The following is a 19,492-nucleotide window of genomic DNA, read 5'->3' on the forward strand; positions in this document are numbered from 1 at the left end:
TCTCTGTGTATGTCCACACAATGACACATGTATTCCATGTGTCTGAGATGAAGAGAGATGCTAGTCTTTTTCTTTTAAGATTTAGTTATTTGTTGTGTGTGTGCATGTGTGTGCATGTGTATGTGTGTGTGTATGTGCATGTCTGCACGTGTATATGTGTGTTTCTCTATGTGTGTGTGCGTGTGAGACACTTGTGCTGGTGCCAGTGGAAGCCAAAAGATTCCCTGGAGTTCCATGCAGTGTGAGCCACCATGTGAGTGCTGGAAACTGAACTAGTGTCTTCCACAAGAGCAGCCAATGCTTTTAACAACTGAGCCACCCCCAGCTCAGTGCTAGTTCATGTGAAATTACAACTTTTGATTAGACTGAAAATTGCTCTAAATGCATGTTTATGGTTTGCAGTTGTAGATGCGTTACTCTGAATCCGTGTGAGGTGTTCAGATGTGGGACAAAGTTAAACTGAACATTTGTATGGGGAGATGATAGCCATGTATTTCCCCTCTGAGAGCCATCAAGTATAAGGAGCGTCACTGAGGGACGGGTGTCTGCCGCGTCTCCCTTTGCAGCTGTCAGGTTTAATCGGTAGCTGAGCAGAACTGACGGGAAATGGATTCAGAATATCTGTGTCAGCCTGCAGGCCAGAGCATCTCCCAGACCAGACACAGAACTGGCTCTGATTTCCGGTCGCTCTTCGTTCACGTTTGTTTAGTTGAGGACTGACCAATAGCAGCCACTGTTACAGACAGGTCACAAGTGGGTGAATCAAAGGCCCCTTCCTAACAGCTGTGCTGTCTAGAGCAGCTTGGCAGCCAGTGTTGTGAGGTGGGAATGTCAGGGAGCGGTGGGGTGAGCAGGAGGCCGGCACGCTTGAGATGAGCTATCATGTACAGGACGATGAACATGAGGGACAGGAGGGAAGGGCAGAGGATGAAGGGAGGAGGGGAGGAGGGCCAGCTGTGCCATCCTGGAGGTGGCTGGCAGTCTCTGGCCATCTCAGTATTCCTGTCTTAATTCAAACTAAATAGAATAATTAATACTTCTCTATTTCTATGAAGAGTGAGATTTTTGTTTTTTCGTGTTTTGTTCCATTGAAAACAAAAAAAAATACCCAACAACAATAAAGACACTGATTTAATTATTTTTTCTAGAACTTTAAGGTATAGAGTTAGACATTTCTAATACAAATCCGCTTTCATTTCTAGGTAAGATTCAGACCCCACACAGACCTCCTCTGTCACGTCAGGATGTTGAAATGTCAGAGTACAGTGGCCAGGTTCCCACTTTCCTTCTAGAAAGCCGTCATCTGGGGACGTCTAACTGGATCCTGCAGTCTTCCTGTCTGTTTGTCAAGCTCCTTGTTCTGATCTTTTTTTTTTTTTTCTCGAGACAGGGTTTCTCTGTAGCTTTGGAGCCTGTCCAGGAACTAGCTCTTGTAGACCAGGCTGGTCTCGAACTCACAGAGATTCGCCTGTCTCTGCCTCCCAAGTGCTGGGATTAAAGGTGTACGCCACCACCACCCTGCTGATCTTTTGTTTTGTTATTAAAAATAGCAGAGGGACTGGGGAGATGGCTCAGTGGTTAAAGTATCTCTGCTCTTGAGATAAACTGAGTTTAGTTCCCAGGACCCATGTGGGCAGCTGGGAGACACTTAGAGCTCAGCTTCAGGGATCTGACACCCTCTTCTGGTTCCGTTCACCCACACTCATGTGTGCGCACACACACACACACACTAAACCTTAACAATAAACTTTAGAAAATCTTGATCAATATGAAAAACATTAGAATGTTTTTCTCTCATGCCTTCCCCGTTTCTGCTAAATCTCGAGCTGTGGTTCACATGAAGCAAATCTACTTGTACTTACATATGACCTTGAAGCTACACAGTCCGCCATGGGTCTCCGTCTGTTTCCCAAGCTAAGCTTCACCTTTCTTTAGACTGAGTCATTTCTACAGCTCTAACTTCGGTTGTGCTGAGTCCAGCCCCCCCCCATCATTGCTGGTCCCCTCCCCCCCATCATTGCTGGTCCCCTCCCCCCCACCATTGCTGGTCCCCTTTCCCTGCCCCCCATCATTGCTGGTCCCCTTTCCCCACCCCCCCATCATTGCTGGTCCCCTTTCCCCACCCCCCCATCATTGCTGGTCCCCTTTTCCCACCCCCCCATCATTGCTGGTCCCCTTTCCCCACCCCCCCATCATTGCTGGTCCCCTTTCCCCACCCTCCATCATTGCTGGTCCCCTTTCCCTGCCCCCCATCATTTCTGGTCCCCCCCCCCATCATTGTTGGTCCCCTTCCCCACAGTGCACTTTTAGTTCTAGAATATCCATGAATTTTATTCTTAGGATCAGATGTGAACTTGTTATGACCATATTTCCTGTGTCCTTGGCTCCTCTAAAAAGGTGCATAATCTTGGTGTCTCTCCCTGCCCTCCATCTTTCCTGGGCTGTAGATTGCATTTCCTTGCTTCTTGAGAATACTACTTACTGATTTTGTTTTGCAGACGGTAATTCTGGGCTCTGTGCAGCACATCTGAATTCTGTTCTGTAAACCAGATACCGAGTCTTCCCTGGCTGTCATTTAATTTATCAGTGGCTCAGCTTGTTTCTTTCAAGGCTTATTTTAAATTCTTGTTGCCTCAGCTGTGTTAATAGGGAATGTCATTTGGGGTCTTGGTTAAATACTCAGTCTTCAGCAAGGCCTCCCACCTGGGTTGTCGGGATGTGCCTCCAGCTGTGTGAGATGGGCAGCTTCCACAGGACCAGGTTTGCAGGGGTGACCGTCAGCGCACCTCCCTCAGTTTCATACAGGGAACATCTTAGAACTTAGCTAGAGACTTTGGGGCGCACCGAGCAGGTCCAAGTGCTCTTTATTCCTCTGCCCTTTTCTTTTAGTTCCTCAGCAGACACAAACTCCAGCCCCAGCTCCTCACTGAGGAAGAAGACATGCCCAGCTCAGGCCTACCACCTGCTTCTTAGCTGGAAAGTTCCATGCTGTAATCGGAGGGAACTGGATTCAGGCTCCCCCCTCGGGAATCGGACAATTTCTGTTAATCCCACTGAAGGAGAATAAGACCATTACCACTATTTTTGAGCCAAATTTGAAGCAAGCTTTATTATACTAGCCAGGATGTTCGACACTGGTCAGGTCCATACCCGGGATCCCCAGAGAATGGTACCAAATTATGTTAGTCAGTTGCTTATCAAGACAAAACGTACAAGGCTGAATACTTCCTGCCTCCATCTGATCAGGAGCAAGCATACGTCCTGAGGTACTTCCTGCCTGCGCACCTCCCAAGTACGTGTTATCCAGCACACCCTGTCCAGTTGGGACAACCAACCTTGTTTATAGTGAAAACATGTTGCTAATTGTCTTTCGTGAACAGCCCCCAGCAACTAGGAAGTTATCTGTCCTTGGACAGGTGGGGCTTACAGGTTAGAGGTGTTTTCGTTTGTTTGTTTGTTTTCTAGATCTCTTAAGCACATTGACTTAAACTTGGTGTTATGGTTTTTGTCTCTTTAAGAGACAAGCCATGCCCACTCCCTGCGACCCCTGCCCTCCTCTCGCCATCTTAGTTTCTTAGCGCTCCTTTTGGCGCACAGCTTCCCTCTCTCCCGCGCCCTTCTCTGTCTCTCTCCTTTCTCTTCTCCTTCTTTTCCCACTCTTTCTCTCCTCTAAGTAATAAATATCCAATTCTATCCTGTACGATGTGTCTGCCCATGTGCCTTCTACCTGCCACCTGCTCACACCCCCGGGCTCGCTGGGACCAGCCTGCCAGGACCAGCCCAGAGCCGCATGGCTGGGCCCGCTGCTTGGGGACTGGCAGCCGTCTCTGCCTGGGACTGGCTGCTCCCGGAGCCCACTGCCTGCCTACCGCCGCTGGGGATCTTGCAGAATTTTTAACACTTGGTGCATAACTTTTGCCCTCACACTTCCTGTCTAACATTTGGAGAACAGTTATCTCCTGTACTCGATCTGGAGTTAGCATCATGAGTGATAAGACTGGTGTGTACCAGTATCGTCAGCCTTGTAGGACTGGTGTGAACAGTATCGTCAGTCTTAGAGGACTGGTGTGAACCAGTACCGTCAGTCTTAGAGGACTGGTGTGTACCAGTACCGTCAGTCTTAGAGGACTGGTGTGCACCAGTACCGTCAGTCTTAGAGGACTGGTGTGAACAGTATCGTCAGTCTTAGAGGACTGGTGTGAACCAGTACCGTCAGTCTTAGAGGACTGGTGTGTACCAGTACCGTCAGTCTTAGAGGACTGGTGTGCACCAGTACCGTCAGTCTTAGAGGACTGGTGTGAACCAGTACCGTCAGTCTTAGAGGACTGGTGTGTACCAGTACCGTCAGTCTTAGAGGACTGGTGTGTACCAGTACCGTCAGTCTTAGAGGACTGGTGTGTACCAGTACCGTCAGTCTTAGAGGACTGGTGTGTACCAGTACCGTCAGTCTTAGAGGACTGGTGTGAACAGTACCGTCAGTCTTAGAGGACTGGTGTGAACAGTACCGTCAGTCTTAGAGGACTGGTGTGAACAGTACCGTCAGTCTTAGAGGACTGGTGTGAACAGTACCGTCAGTCTTAGAGGACTGGTGTGGACCAGTACCGTCAGTCTTAGAGGACTGGTGTGAACAGTACCGTCAGTCTTAGAGGACTGGTGTGCACCAGTACCGTCAGTCTTAGAGGACTGGTGTGCACCAGTACTGTCAGTCTTAGAGGACTGGTGTGCACCAGTACTGTCAGTCTTAGAGGACTGGTGTGTACCAGTACTGTCAGTCTTAGAGGACTGGTGTGAACAGTACCGTCAGTCTTAGAGGACTGGTGTGAACAGTACCGTCAGTCTTAGAGGACTGGTGTGTACCAGTACCGTCAGTCTTAGAGGACTGGTGTGAACCAGTACCGTCAGTCTTAGAGGACTGGTGTGAACAGTACCGTCAGTCTTAGAGGACTGGTGTGAACAGTACCGTCAGTCTTAGAGGACTGGTGTGAACAGTACCGTCAGTCTTAGAGGACTGGTGTGAACAGTATTGTCAGTCTTAGAGGACTGGTGTGTACCAGTACCGTCAGTCTTAGAGGACTGGTGTGTACCAGTACCGTCAGTCTTAGAGGACTGGTGTGTACCAGTACCGTCAGTCTTAGAGGACTGGTGTGAACAGTACCGTCAGTCTTAGAGGACTGGTGTGAACAGTATTGTCAGTCTTAGAGTACTGGTGTGTACCAGTACCGTCAGTCTTAGAGGACTGGTGTGGACCAGTACCGTCAGTCTTAGAGGACTGGTGTGAACAGTATCGTCAGTCTTAGAGGACTGGTGTGAACAGTACCGTCAGTCTTAGAGGACTGGTGTGCACCAGTACCGTCAGCCTTGGAGGACTGGTGTGCACCAGTACCGTCAGTCTTAGAGGACTGGTGTGAACAGTACCTTCAGTCTTAGAGGACTGGTGTGAACAGTACCGTCAGTCTTAGAGGACTGGTGTGTACTAGTACCGTCAGTCTTAGAGGACTGGTGTGAACAGTATTGTCAGCCTTGGAGGACTGGTGTGTACCAGTTATGCTATCTAGAATTAGCATCATGTATAACAAGAGGACTGTTGTTTTTCAATACTTTTTTTGAGTGAAAACACTCATATTGGTGAGAGCCATAATTTTCCTTCATCATTCCTGTCCTCTGTCTGTTTTTCTTACCACCAAATTCACATTTACTTAACATGGGTGTTATGACCTGAAAGAAACAGAAGTCCTCATCGGATACCCTGAAGCCCGGTTATCAAGGCACCCTCTCTCTTCTTAAGTCAGCTTCCTTGATGATTGGTTGATTCAACAACCTAGTGACCGAATACCGTCTGTATTCCCACGCCTACTCTGTTTAAACACATGTTCTCCATTTTAAAGGTGTGTTCCTTCATTAGATACTCTTTCTGCGAGGAGCTTGCCGTCCAGCTGGGAAGAGAAGCCTCATCTGAGATGGTGTCACAGACTGGGAGAATATACACAGACAGTCTGAGTGCAAAGGGGAGAATTACGGGGAGGGAATCACGGCTGCAGTGGTGTAGGGCAGCGAGCCTGCCTCTGTACAGAGCCATGGGAACAGGGCACCTTGGTGTGACGGATGGCAGGGAAGGCAGTGGCTGTGCGCTGAGGCTGGGGGTGAGCCGCAGGTAGGAGCTGGAGTGTGAATGTGAACGTGGGTGAATGCTGGGCTGGGCTCATTCTCAGCCAGGGAGTCGTTGGCACGACGCTCTGCCTACGGCAGCAGTAAAGGGTGCTGTCTGCAGTGGTGAACAGTGTTGTACTAGGAGTGGGGATCACATGGGCCTTTGACCTACCGAGCTGTTTGCTGGACTTGGCTCTATGATTAGAGGAGGCTCTATGATTAATGACCATGAGGCACCAGGACAAGTGTATCAGGTCATAACAAAGGTTATCACAGCCCCCAAATCCTCCCCATCTTCAGAAGTCCCCAGTGCTATCCCTCTGCTTCCAATCCAGGACGGTCCTAGGCCAGCAAAGAGGGGGAGCATAGGTGGGGAGGATGCTCCCCAGGAGAGGGCTCAGCCAGCAAAGCATCTTTGGGAAAAGGCAGCTTGGACGGAAGGGTGAAGGGGCAAAAAGGAACAGCATGTTGGGGTTTTTCTTCTCCAACGCAGCTGCTAAGTATCAAATCCCAAGCCTTCTTTCATTCTAGACCAGTCTCACTGCAGACTCCCACACTCTGCCCACGATGGTACTGTACGGGAGCCCCAGGCTGAAGACAGGAGAGGGAGGTAAACGTGACTCAGGGCAGGGGCTCCTCTGGGAGGGGAGAGGCTACAGGAAGCAGAGTGGACTGAGATAAAGCTGTGGGGAGAGGGATGGGTGGGTGGGAGGGGCCGTCTTGCACCCAGCTGTGGTGTCCTTCAGACAGCCAGGCAGCACTCACCTGCTCTGCCTTTCAGTATCTGAAACTTTCTTTAAAAGTGGGACAAGCTGGGGAGAGTGTTAGCAGGTGGGAAGAATTTCTCTTGCTTTTGAGGGCTCAGACTAAAGTCTTACAGTGGAGCTAATTAAACTTCCAGCCCCAGTTTTAAAAATGTTTCAAGTTCTGTCAATCATTCCTTTTGATTTTTTGAAAGATGTAAAATATCTGTATTTTTCTGATCACCCAAGCAATGCATATTCATTATAAAAATTTAAATAGTGCCAAAGTACATGAAGGTGAAAGTGAGCACCCCAGAGGTGATGCACACCGTGTGTCCACGTGGGGAAGAATCTAGGACCAGCCAGCCTTCCTCAGTGCTCTCCGCGCTGGCTCTCTCTGCATGGTGGAGGCAGGGACTGGCTGGCTGGAGCAGATCATGTCTGTGATGGGCACCATGCTCCACACAGCGCCCTTGACATAACTTGTTATAAAAGCCACTCTGTGCCTAGCAGACAGATGTCGTCTTCTGCTGGTTTTCCCATGTTGGGTGCCAGAGATGGTCTCTCTCCTAGTCTAAGTTTTTTTTGTTGTTTGTTTCTTTTTACTCCTTCCCTTTCTTCTCCTTCTCCTCCTTCTTCTTCTTCTTTCTCCTCCATCTCCCCCTCCTCCTCCCTCCTCCTTCTTTTTCATAGACTTGTTAAACTTTATTCCAAGAAGCTTGGGAAGGCACGAAAATCCACATGTGGTGTGTGTGTCCAAGCAGACTTTAAGGAGTTAGTACTGTGAGATCTAAAGTCCTCATGACATTGCATTGTGTAGCTATTTTTTTCTGCGTAGCCCTGGCTGTTCTGGAACTCACTCTGTAGACCAGGGTGGCCTAGAACTCAGAGATCCACCTGCCTCTGCTTCCTGGATGCTAGGAACGAAGGCTGTGCCACACCGCCCAGCTAAGAGCAATTTTCAGTCTCTGCTTCCCCCTGGGTAAGCTTCTCTACTTTGTCCTTGAGCACGTTCCTGTGTTTGTCATCTGTGTTTGTGTGACGCGGCTGTTTGCAGTTTCCTTGACGGTTTGTATGGCTATGGTACTGGTGAACACCCTTTACATACACGAGTTACTTTCATCACCTCTTTAACTGTGGTCAGCTGAAACCTCATTGTCAAATTAAATATACTTGCTGATGATCTTATCACCTGAGGGTGTGGCTGATGATGGCATCACCCGAGGGTGTGGCTAATAACCTCTTCACCCGAGGGTGTAACTGATGACCTCTCACCTGAGGGTGTGGCTGATGATGTCATCACCTGAGGGAGTGACTGATGATGTCATTACCTGAGGGAGTGACTGATGATGTCATTACCTGAGGGTGTGGCTGATGATGGCATCACCCGAGGGTGTGGCTAATAACCTCTTCACCCGAGGGTGTAACTGATGACCTCTCACCTGAGGGTGTGGCTGATGATGTCATCACCTGAGGGAGTGACTGATGATGTCATTACCTGAGGGTGTGGCTGATGATGCCATCACCCCAGGGCGTGGCTGGTGACCTCTTCACCTGAGGGCGTGGCCTCCTCTGTCTACGGTTCTGGTCAGGTCGGATTGTTTCTGTGAGTTATGTGAACTGTAGAGACCTCTGAAGTGAAATTTTTTTAATGGGTTAGATGAAATTTATTCCTGCTAGGTCTTAAAATCCATCTGCTCATTTCCTTGCTTATGTGCTAACTCACCTCTTTCTGTCTGGTTCCCATGACATCTGTCTGGACTCAGTCCCCTGCTATACCCTTTCATTCCTATGTTGGAATCACAGCATTTGAATTACTGTCTGTGGAAATGTTTCATGGGCAGTGACTTCGCTCTTAAAAATGCACTCGGCTGTCATCTCACAAACGTTACAACCTGTTTGTCAAGATCTGTAAGCCTTCAGTGAGGGTCTGTGCCCCTGTGGTGATCACATGGACATGTGGGGTTTTTCTTCTACACTTTCTATTGCAGCTCATCGGCCTCATCTGTCTTTTTGCTGTGTGTGTGTGATATTTCCTCACTGTGAGTTTCTCCTCAGATCCATCCCTGAGCCATAGTGTAGGATTAGCTGTCACTAGGCCACAGAGGGGTTTTTCAGTCACGTGGGAAGCATTCCACACTGACTGGCAACGGACGTTTTGCCGAGACCCATGTCACATGAACAGTGATAAGCTGCTGTCTCCGGTTCTGCCATTTCGAGCTTATTTGCTGCCTGTCTCTTTTGGTCATCCCAAAAGAATCTAGAAGGGCCATCAGGAGAGGCCTCTTCTTGTCTCTGGCTTCTGTGGATTGGGTGTGCCTCTAGTGTTTGCCCTGAGAGAGCGAGCACACATGCCCAGACAAGGCCAGGAGATCTGCGTACACAGAACTCTGACCCGCAGCCTCTTCTCAGCTGTCCCAGGGAACAAGACCACCTCTGCCACAGTCACCAAGTCAGTCAGGACATGGCCCACCACTGCCAGCCTCCTTTCCAGCCTTAAGTTCAACCTCAGGAAACCAAATGTGATATTCCTGGCTGGAAAGAAGGCACCCTGTGTCTCTAGCTTCCTCACGCCCCATCTTCAGTGAGGCACCTTGGCCTCTCTGTCTCTAGCTTCCTCACGCCCCATCTTCAGTGAGTCACCTTGGCCTCTCTGTCTCTAGCTTCCTCACGCCCCATCTTCAGTGAGGCACCTTGGCCTCTCTGTCTCTAGCTTCCTCACGCCCCCACCTTCAGTGAGGCACTTGGCCTCTCTGTCTCTAGCTTCCTCACACCCCATCTTCAGTGAGGCACTTGGCCTCTCTGTCTCTAGCTTCCTCATGCCCCATCTTCAGTGAGGCACTTGGCCTCTCTGTCTCTAGCTTCCTCACGCCCCATCTTCAGTGAGGCACCTTGGCCTCTCTGTCTCTAGCTTCCTCACGCCCCCACCTTCAGTGAGGCACCTTGGCCTCTCTGTGTCTAGCTTCCTCACGCCCCATCTTCAGTGAGGCACCTTGGCCTCTCTGTGTCTAGCTTCCTCACGCCCCATCTTCAGTGAGGCACCTTGGCCTCTCTGTCTCTATCCTTATGGCCCTCCAGCCTCTGGCTGCCCTGAACCGTGGCTTCCTCACTACAGGCTCTAGAGCTGCCTTTGCAGGTTCCCCTTGAGGTGACCTTGGTTTGTTCTAGTGCAGCCACTGATCGCCGGGAGCAGCAATGCCTTTGCGAAAGAACGGAGTGAGTTTCTGGACTGCTCAGGTCTCTGGCACCCTTGTCTCCTTTTTCTGCAATTCTACTTGCATTGGCTACAGGAAAGCAGCTGACGGGTGGGGTGGGGCACATGACCCTTTCTGGACATCGGTTTTATCATCTGTGAGGTGGTTGCTGGGTTGTTACCATTGGCAGAGGCTATGTGAGTAGCGATGGGAATCGTCAGACATTGGGTGATGCGTACCCTCAAGCCGGGATATCACGACAACTGACTTTAGGCGTGGGAGGACACGGATGGAATGGCATGTGGAGTGCTGACAGGCTCTGAGCCTTTCGCAAGGCGCTCCGTCCCTCTTCTCAAGTCTGTAGTGAGGTTGTTTGGGTCTCGGTCGCCCCTCCCCTCGTCCTGGTGTTGAAGGCTTTGTCCCCAGTCGGTGGCACTATAAGAAAGGGACTGCCACTTAGCTATGAATGCAGTTTGCATTGACAGATGCATTCACAGCCCCCAGGACTCAATTACCTCTCAGGGCCCAGCTCTGAATACTGCTTTGTGCAGGACCAAGCCTTGCGCACTTGAGTCTTGAAGGGCTTTCCATACACATCAGCTAATATTTGTTTGCAGTTGTCATAGCTACCATGGTGATAACCGGAGTGTCTAAAACAACTCAGGTGATCGTTCTTGTATGCTTTGGGAGGTCAGAAGTCTAAAGTGTTGGTAGGCATTTTACTTCCAAAGATTTGGTTTTATTCCTTGAGCAGGCAAACCAGAAAGTTTTATCAGTCCCATCTTTGCTTAGCCATGATCCCTTCTTGCCAAATTCCATCATTTTGCTTCTAAGGTCATAATCCCTATTACTTTAATGTCTCAGGAGACCCTGGGACTCATTGAGTCTACCTGGGTCCCCTACATTACTGCCTCAAACTTTATTAACCCAGTCATGTGTGCAGACTCCTGTTGGTTATCCCGGTCATGTGTTCAGATCCTGCTGGTTAACCTGGTCGTGTGTGCAGACTCCTGTTGGTTAACAGAGCTGTGTTTGCAGATTCCTATTGGTTAACCCGTGCAGACTCCTGTTTTTGAACCCGGTCATGTATGCAGATCCTGTTAGCTAAGCCAGTTATGTGTGCAGATCCTGTTGGTTAACCTGGTCGTGTATGCAGATCCTGTTGGTTAACCTGGTCGTGTGTGCAGATCCTGTTGGTTAACCTGGTCGTGTGTGCAGATCCTGTTGGTTAACCTGGTTGTGTATGCAGATCCTGCTGGTTAACCTGGTCGTGTGTGCAGACTCCTGTTGGTTAACAGAGCCATGTTTGCAGATTCCTATTGGTTAACCCATGTAGACTCCTGTTGTTGAACCCGGTTGTGTGTGCAGATCCTGTTGGTTAACCTGGTCGTGTGTGCAGACTCCTGTTGGTTAACCCGGTCGTGTGTGCAGACTCCTGTTGGTTAACCTGGTCGTGTGTGCAGACTCCTGTTGGTTAACCTGGTCATGTGTGCAGACTCCTGTTGGTTAACCCGGTCGTCAGCTCACAGATTTCAGAGATGAGGATGAGGGCATCTGAGGTCAGGGCACGTCAGGACATGTCAGGACACGTGTGGAATGAACTAGACCAAGAGGACTCCGAAGCTTTTAACCTCAGTGAACTGTGGGCTTGTGTTCATGCGGCACCAAGCTGCTGTGGGTGGTTGTTATCTTCAGGGCTAGGGAGGCTGAGCGCTATGCTCTGTGACGTAGGACCCCACAGTTCCCTGGTGTTTCCATTCATACCGGATCGTGAGGTCCAAGACCACGTTCACCCTTCATGCTCTGTTGATGCAGTCTTAGGCTGGGTGTGGCGGTACATGCTGAAAAGCCTAGCTCTTGGGAGGCAGAGGCAGGGGGATCACAGTAAGTTTGAGGTCACCAGTGCCTGTTTGGTGAGTTCCAGGCTGCTTGGAGTTATGTAACAAGATCTTTTCTTTAAAAAGCACATAGACAAAGGGACAGGGGAGAGGGAAGGGGGAAGAAAAGGGAGGAAGGGGTGGAATTGGCTTGGCCTGGGGGCTATGGATACGGTGGAGAAGCACTGATCGACTAGAGGAAGAACAGCTGCCCTGCATTCCTCACTCCCTGACCCCCTCTTCCTACAGAGGCGGGTGTTGGTGAACCCCAAAGAGGTGACCCCAGGTCAGCAAGATGCAAATGTGAAGCCCCCCAGAAGGAACCCGTGTTTGGTCGGGGTCACGTTTGGGCTTTAGAGCTGTGTTCACACCTTAAAGACAGAACTGCCAAGTGTCTTCCCCAGCCAGACGTTCCCACAGTGCTCCAGAGTCCGCTTTCCGTTCCAGCAGATCACAACAAAGTCACACTGTAATAAGGACACCATGACCGGAGCTGGGGCAGCTCGTGCACATTAATATTCCCAGAATGCTGAGCGCGTGGCCTGTGAGGCGAGCTCCTTGAGGATTTGCTCATAATTAATACAAAATCATTCTCAGAGTTTTTGATGAGTTGGTTATAATGAATGCAGAATAATTCCAGGGTTCTTTGACTTTTAATGAAGTTTGGTTTCTCTTAGAGATGTTGGGTTGGAGCAGTAACCTGTTAGTTACTCTTTGGGCTGGAGAGATGGCTCAGTGGTTAAGAGCACTGACTGCTCTTCCAGAGGTCCTGGGAGGTGGCTCACAACCACCTATAACTTCAGTTCCATGGGATATGATGCCCTCTACTGGCCTCATCAGGCACTGCAAGCATGTGATACACATGTACATACAAGCAAAGCACCCCACATGTAAAAATGAAAATAAAAAATAATTATTATAGTAGTACATAACATGATGGCTGGGGAGTGCTAGAATCTATGTGCCTTTACAAATTTATGCATATGTGCGTGTGTGTGCATGTGTATGTGTGTGTGCATATGTGCGTGTGTGTGCATGTGTATGTGTGTGCTATGAAGCTTCTAGGCAACTGTGCCACTTTACCTGGTTTTGCCACCAAGCTACAACTCTGAAGCCTGTGTAGTTTAGATAAAATTTACCCCAATTTTTATCACATTTAGTGATAGAATTGTTACTTTTTCATTTGCTGGGAAAATTCGATGTATTTGCTGGAAGCAGCGCCTCACACTATGTGGAGACCAGAAGCTTCGAGGGCTGTACTTGGCCTGGTTCCCACACAGTTGGTGGTCTGGGGGCTCGGGACAAGCCGGTTGTGTGTCCAGTAGAAGCGGTGTTCAAGGCATGTCGCGCTTCTTTACCAGACACACCCATGTGTCAGGTTTCGTCAAGAACACGTGGGCCTGCACCGCGTTGGTGTCCACTGTCCTGATGATGATTTATGCTCGCGGAGTCCTTTCCTCCTGTCGCTCCTGACTCAGTCACGCAATCTGCGAGGAGAATGTTAAAGGCAGCAATAGTAACAATATTGCCGTAGGTGTGCCCAGCTGCACACCATGCAATGCTTGCATCACTGCACCACGTGAGGGCTGGCGGTGTGAGGCACAGGGATTACAGCAGGACAACCCCACCAGTTTATAAATTAGATGGTTCTTTATATTGTAATCAATTGCATTGTTGGACTGGAGAGATGGCTCAGTGGTTAAGAGCATTGCCTGCTCTTCCAGAGGACCTGAGTTCAATTCCCAGCAACCACATGGTGGCTCACAACCATCTGTAATGAGATCTGGTGCCCTCTTCTGGCTAGCAAGCATACAGACAGGCAGAATGTTGTATACATAATAAATAAATCTTTAAAAATAAATAAATAAATTGTTTAAGTGCATGAGGAAAATATCACTTGCATTATGTCCCGGAAACCACCCAGTTGTCTGTGTCCTCTTGAGAGAAACCATGCCCTGGGTCTGCTGGTCCCTGACTGGTTGACCTAGAGACCCTGTGTGTAACATAGGCGCAATGTGTAACACATTCTGCTTCCGTCAAGCCTGCTTGTGTGGATGCGTTGTTTCTGAGTGTGGTTTGGGGGTCTTTTGCCTTAAGAGGCCCCTTGGTATGAGTTCACATGTGCGGCTGCCCTGCTGTGTCCTGAAGATGCTGTTGCCTTGTGTTCGTCCCCCGCCTCAGGCTCTGACAGCCTCTCGACTTCATCCACAATGGCCCGAGCCGTAGGAGGAGGGCAAGATATAGACCTATCCCAGTTAGGGCTGAGCAGCCCACAGTCTCTTATTTTCTGCCCCTGACCATGTGTGGGTCTCTGTTAACTGGTATCCACTGCAGAAAGGAACTTCCCTGAGAATGGTGAGGTCAAGACGCAACGTCGTGATGGTGTGCAGAGCAGGCTCAGGCCAGGCCAAGTCTCAGCAGGGAGAGCAGAGGTGGGCACAAAGCCCCCTGTCCCCCCCCCCCCGTCCTCCCCCAGGTAGGGAGCTATTGGCAGCTGGTGGCTCTTAGGAGAGAGGCAGTTCTAAGAATGTTGCTCCTGGTACATTGACCACATTCTGGTGGAAGGCCTCTCATCCAGGAACGTGTGGGCAGCAGCGCACACTGGACTTTTCTTAAAACAAACAGACACAGCAATGGATGAGTAGGAAAGGGGAGTGGATCAGAGAGGAGCTGGGAGAGGCGTGACAATGACCAAAACATACAAAATTCTCAAAGAACTTTTTTTAAAAAAAAAAAGGAAAAGGAAAAAAGCAAAAGAAAAATCCCTTGGCCCAGTCTAGATTCCTGAGCGAATGCTGGGACCTGAGGCTGGGAAACCTTCATTTTAAGCAGCTTTCTCAAATAAACAGTGTAAGTGCCCTGCATGGTCTGCGCCACCCTGAGTCACAGGGCCTCAAACAGGTCGTGTCATGTATTTCTGTCATCTTATGACATGTATTTTTCCTTTTTTTCTACCATCAGGACTCGTTGGCCATGTCTGTAACATGTTCACAGTAACTGCCACACTGTGCTTAGACTGGGACAATAAAAACAACATAGAGCCGGCGGCCACGCTGCTGGCATCGCTGCTCGATATCCTGCTGGGAATGCTGACACACACCTCTAGAGTTGTTCGGCAGGCTCTGCAGGTGAGTGGCCCCCTCCACCCCCACCCCCACCCCCCTGTCAGTTCTGCCTCTGTGTTCCCTGCTGTCTGAGATGGGAACACGATCCAGGACAGCCTTTGCCTTGGATGCATCTGGGTTGGCCATGAGTGGGCAGATCTCTTTGCCCACCCTCAGCAGGAAGCCGAGCATGCTGGGAGCAATAGATGGTCACACACATGTAACATATGTGTATTCAGCAGGAAGCTGAGCATGCTGGGAGCAATAGATGGTCGCACACATGTAACATATGTGTGTTCAGCAGGAAGCTGAGCATGCTGGGAATAGCAGACTGGATGGTTATACACATGGCACATATGTGTCTGAATCTATCGTAGTTACTCATTCTTGTCACAAAATATCTGACCAAAAGCAGCTTAAGGAGGGTTTTATTTGGCTCACAGTTAGAAGGGGTGCATTCTACCATGGTGGGCAGGAGCGTGAGGTGAGTGTTCCTGTTAAGTTAGCAGTGACGTAGCAGGCAGACATTGACACCAGCGTCCATCTGGCTTTCTCCATTTCTGTTCAGTGTTGGCCCAGCTCGTTAGATGCCTCCCTCTCCTGGGCAATTCTAAGTCAGACCAGGTTGACTGTGAAGGTGGCTGTTCCAGGTGTGTCTGTCTGTCTCCACGTATATTCCATAGATCCCATCTGGGATGTGTTCCCCAGCCATGGACAGTGCAGGTCAGCCATGAACATGGCCCACGTTTCGCCCTGTGATCTGTGAAGGGGAGAGGTGTGGTTTTACTGATGCTGTGTGTGACAGGTGCCTTCTGGGCTCACTGACCTCTGAATCATGTGACACTTAGACCAGGAGGCTGGCACGCCGCAAGGTCAGTTCATTGGCCTATTAAAATCTCAGGGAAATGACCCAGAGTATGTGTGGAAGGTTCCTCCCGGCTGCGGTCGAGGCTGAAATGGAATCTCCATATCTTGTCTCTTCCTGTCCCACCCCGTCAGTCTCTCTTCAGACAGCTCTGTTCTCACTGCTGCCTCCCCGGGGGTGGTTTGTGAAGTTCTTTGAGATGGGAAGAGCTCCATCCCCTTGAGTGCCTTGGCTGTCATAGCCTGCGGAGGATCATGACTCGGAGGCTGTACACTAAAGGGTCAGAAGTTGATCAACTCCAGGACAGTAGTGGTGCACTTCTGACTTACAGGTGATTAGATAGGTAAAACACTTGGGGCTTTAAAAACTAAAGCTCCTTAACCCAAACCGTTTCCTGGTTCTCTTCAGGCTGCCCACACCCCAGTGCATCATGGTTGTTTTGCAGCTTTTGACCCCTCTCCTCTCACTGTCTTCTCAGTCCTCCCTGCAGTAGGAGCATTGCCCTCTGAGGGGGCTGCTGGCTTTGATCTCCGTGATGCCTAGTGTCTATCTGCAGGAAGTGTGTCCTCAAGGCTGAGTCAGAAAAGGAGCTGGGGAAGGAGCTGAGTGCCCATCAAAGACAAGTCCACCCATCAGGCCCTGGATGCTTTCAAACCTGAGGGTTTTCTTTGGCACTTTAAAAATCCTTCACACTGGGCCGTGCCCGCTCTACACTGGGGCTGTGCCCACTCCACACCGGGGCCGTGCCCGCTCCACACCGGGGCCGTGCCCGCTCCACACCGGGGCCGTGCCCGCTCCACACGGGGGCCGTGCCCGCTCCACACCGGGGCCGTGCCCGCTCCACACGGGGGCCGTGCCCGCTCCACACGGGGGCCGTGCCCGCTCCACACCGGGGCCGTGCCCGCTCCACACGGGGGCCGTGCCCGCTCCACACCGGGGCCGTGCCCGCTCCACACCGGGGCCGTGCCCGCTCCACACGGGGGCCGTGCCCGCTCCACACCGGGGCCGTGCCCGCTCCACACCGGGGCCGTGCCCGCTCCACACGGGGGCCGTGCCCGCTCCACACCGGGGCCGTGTCCGCTCCACACCGGGGCTGTACCTGTCAAGCCTGTGTCTGCATCTGGCAGGAGCATGGAACCAGGCACTTGTATTCTCAGCCAGATCAGGAGAGAACGAGGCATGGTAGGTGTCTGTTTAGCCTGAGCATGCCACAGTCTCGTAATTTCTGCACGCTGACCAATTGTGGATCTCTGTGTTCTTCGCCAGCCGCTGTAAAAGGCAGCTTCTTTGATGAGGGTTGAGAAACACAGTGATCTGGGGTACAGGAGCCACTAGGAGTCATTTTATATAACAACAGAAGTGGGTTCTTCATGCTCTCCCAAGGCTCAGGGATCATTGAGGTCTGAGAACCAGAGGCCGTGAATGAATGAATACAGGGAAACTGCCTTGCAGGCACTAAGACCTCACAGTGACTGGCCGTGCACAAGACCTCCACAGCCAAGCCAGACAAAGTCCCAGCCAGGAAAGGGGAGGTGGCCAGGAACCCCATCCCTCGCCCAGGAGCTGTTGGAGGGAGTCGGTTTTCCACAAAGGGCGGCCCCCAGTTGGTCAACCACTGTCCAGGACAGGCCCTACTCCCAGGAGTGTTTGAACAGTGTAGCTGGGCTGGTTTTCAAAAAGTAGGGAACAACAACGTGAAATTGGGTGGTGAGGGAGATGGGGGGATCTCAGGGGTTGGGTGGTGAGGGCGGTGTGGGGTGGAGCTGCAGGGTTGGGGGAGGGTGAATATGATGAAAACACATCGGAAAACTTCTCAAAGAATTGATAAAAATGTTTTATTGTTGTTTGGTTTTTTGGTTTTTGTTTTCTAAAGAAAGGACCATTAGCTTTTAGGGGGCATTCAGTTTAGTTAGGGGAAACTGTCGATATACAGATGTTTATACACATGGGAATGCACTGATGTGAAGATCAGAGTATTTCCAGATGGATAACGAGGTTGGGGCTCTTGAATTGGTTTTGAGATTGGGCATAACATCAGCCTTTCCTGTTGGGGTCTGACTCAGTGCTGAGATGCCATCGGAAGCTTGCTTGCCGGCTTCTAGCAGAGGGACCATTGGGCCCTGCTGTCTCATTTCGCTATTGTCTGTGCACTGAGCTGTGCTTGCTCTCCCACAAAGCCTGCCGGTGGCTAGAGCACGCATTCTAATTGGTCTTAATAAAAACCAAGAGTCAGATATTAGGGGGTGAAAACTGATGGATTCGAGAAGCAGAGCAGCCAGCCACATCTACGAAATCCTCAGACTGAAAAAGGGCTGAGCCCCTGTCTCCTCCCTCCTCATATTCCTCTCTCTGTCCAGCCACATCACTCCTGTCTCCACCTCCCAAGTGCTGGGATTAAAGGTGTGAGCTCTGTTTTTCTTTTTTTAAAAAAATGACAATGGTTCATTATTCTCTCTGGTGTGGTTTTCTGATTTATGAAGGGACAATCTGGGCCTTCACCCCCACCCCACCCCAGGGTGCTTTGTAGCCTCCCCTGCCTCCCCTGCCTCCCCTCTGCTATCGTGGTTTCCTTCCTCCCCTTAGGGCCTTGTCCACCTGCAGCAAGGGCTCCACCACAGGATTGCATCCTCAGCCCTAAAGTGTGTCTGTCTGCTCACAATGGTTTTGCATGGCTGTCCCGTCACTATTGGCAGAACATTTTTGTGGTGCTGGGTTTCAGAGGCAAGTTGCATCACCACATGACAGGGCCGGGTAGACCTTGGTACAGCTGATTTTCTTCTTGTCCCTCGTTCTGCACAGATTTGCCTGGTCTCTGTTCATCATCAGACCTGTGCGCGGTACCTGATGCCATCACTAGATTGGAGTGGTGAGGCTGGAAGTGACAGGATCATTTAGTGCTGGACTTTTTATACTGAGAAGTTATATGTGTTCTTTTATTCCACTTAGATCACATCAATGGTCATTTACTGTTAAATATGGCTCATAAATTGACAATTCCATGTTGAGAAAATATGCATATATGTATTTCTCCAAAAGTTCTCTGAGATCCATGCTCATACATCTAGCAGTTTGCTTGGTGTGACCACCAGATGGCCAGGCCTCACGCTGAGCTCCCCGTTTGCCCCCCTCCGCAAGACCATTCCCCCATTGCAGCCCACACCAGCCCTTCCCTGCTGCCCACACCAGCCCTTCCCTGCTGCCCACACCAGCCCTTCCCTGCTGCCCACACCAGCCCTTCCCTGCTGCCCACACCAGCCCTTCCCTGCTGCACACACCGGTATCCTGGGAGTCAGTCTTTCCTCCTTTCGGTGTCTGCCCCCGTCTGCCCTTGCGTGGTGTAGAACTCTACCTCAGGTGCCTAATGGATGTAATTACTTTTCTGCAAACCTCAGCCAGGCTTCTGTCTTCTCTTGCCCAGACTACAACACCTGGGCAGGTCAAGGACACTGAATGGTGAGGGACAGTGTCTTCTTAGAAAAGAGTCAGTGGGACCGGAAGCAGAAGATGGTGAGGTCAGTGGCTGTGTCCTGAAAGGACAGGGGCCCCAGCACACAGGGGAGGC

At 50.6% G+C, this 19,492-nt stretch overlaps 1 protein-coding gene across 1 annotated transcript in view; it reads left to right on the forward strand.

Moving 5' to 3' along the window:
- Positions 1 to 19,492, forward strand: part of Ulk4 (unc-51 like kinase 4) — a 315,649-nt gene that overhangs the window by 188,939 nt on the left and 107,218 nt on the right. Inside the window, exon 33 of the mRNA XM_075964113.1 lies at positions 14,923 to 15,089. Coding sequence (XP_075820228.1) covers positions 14,923 to 15,089 — 167 coding nt within the window. The remainder of the gene's footprint in view (positions 1 to 14,922; positions 15,090 to 19,492) is intronic.

The sequence above is a fragment of the Microtus pennsylvanicus genome, chromosome 3 (genome assembly GCF_037038515.1).
Source record: "Microtus pennsylvanicus isolate mMicPen1 chromosome 3, mMicPen1.hap1, whole genome shotgun sequence".
Lineage (NCBI taxonomy): Eukaryota > Metazoa > Chordata > Mammalia > Rodentia > Cricetidae > Microtus > Microtus pennsylvanicus.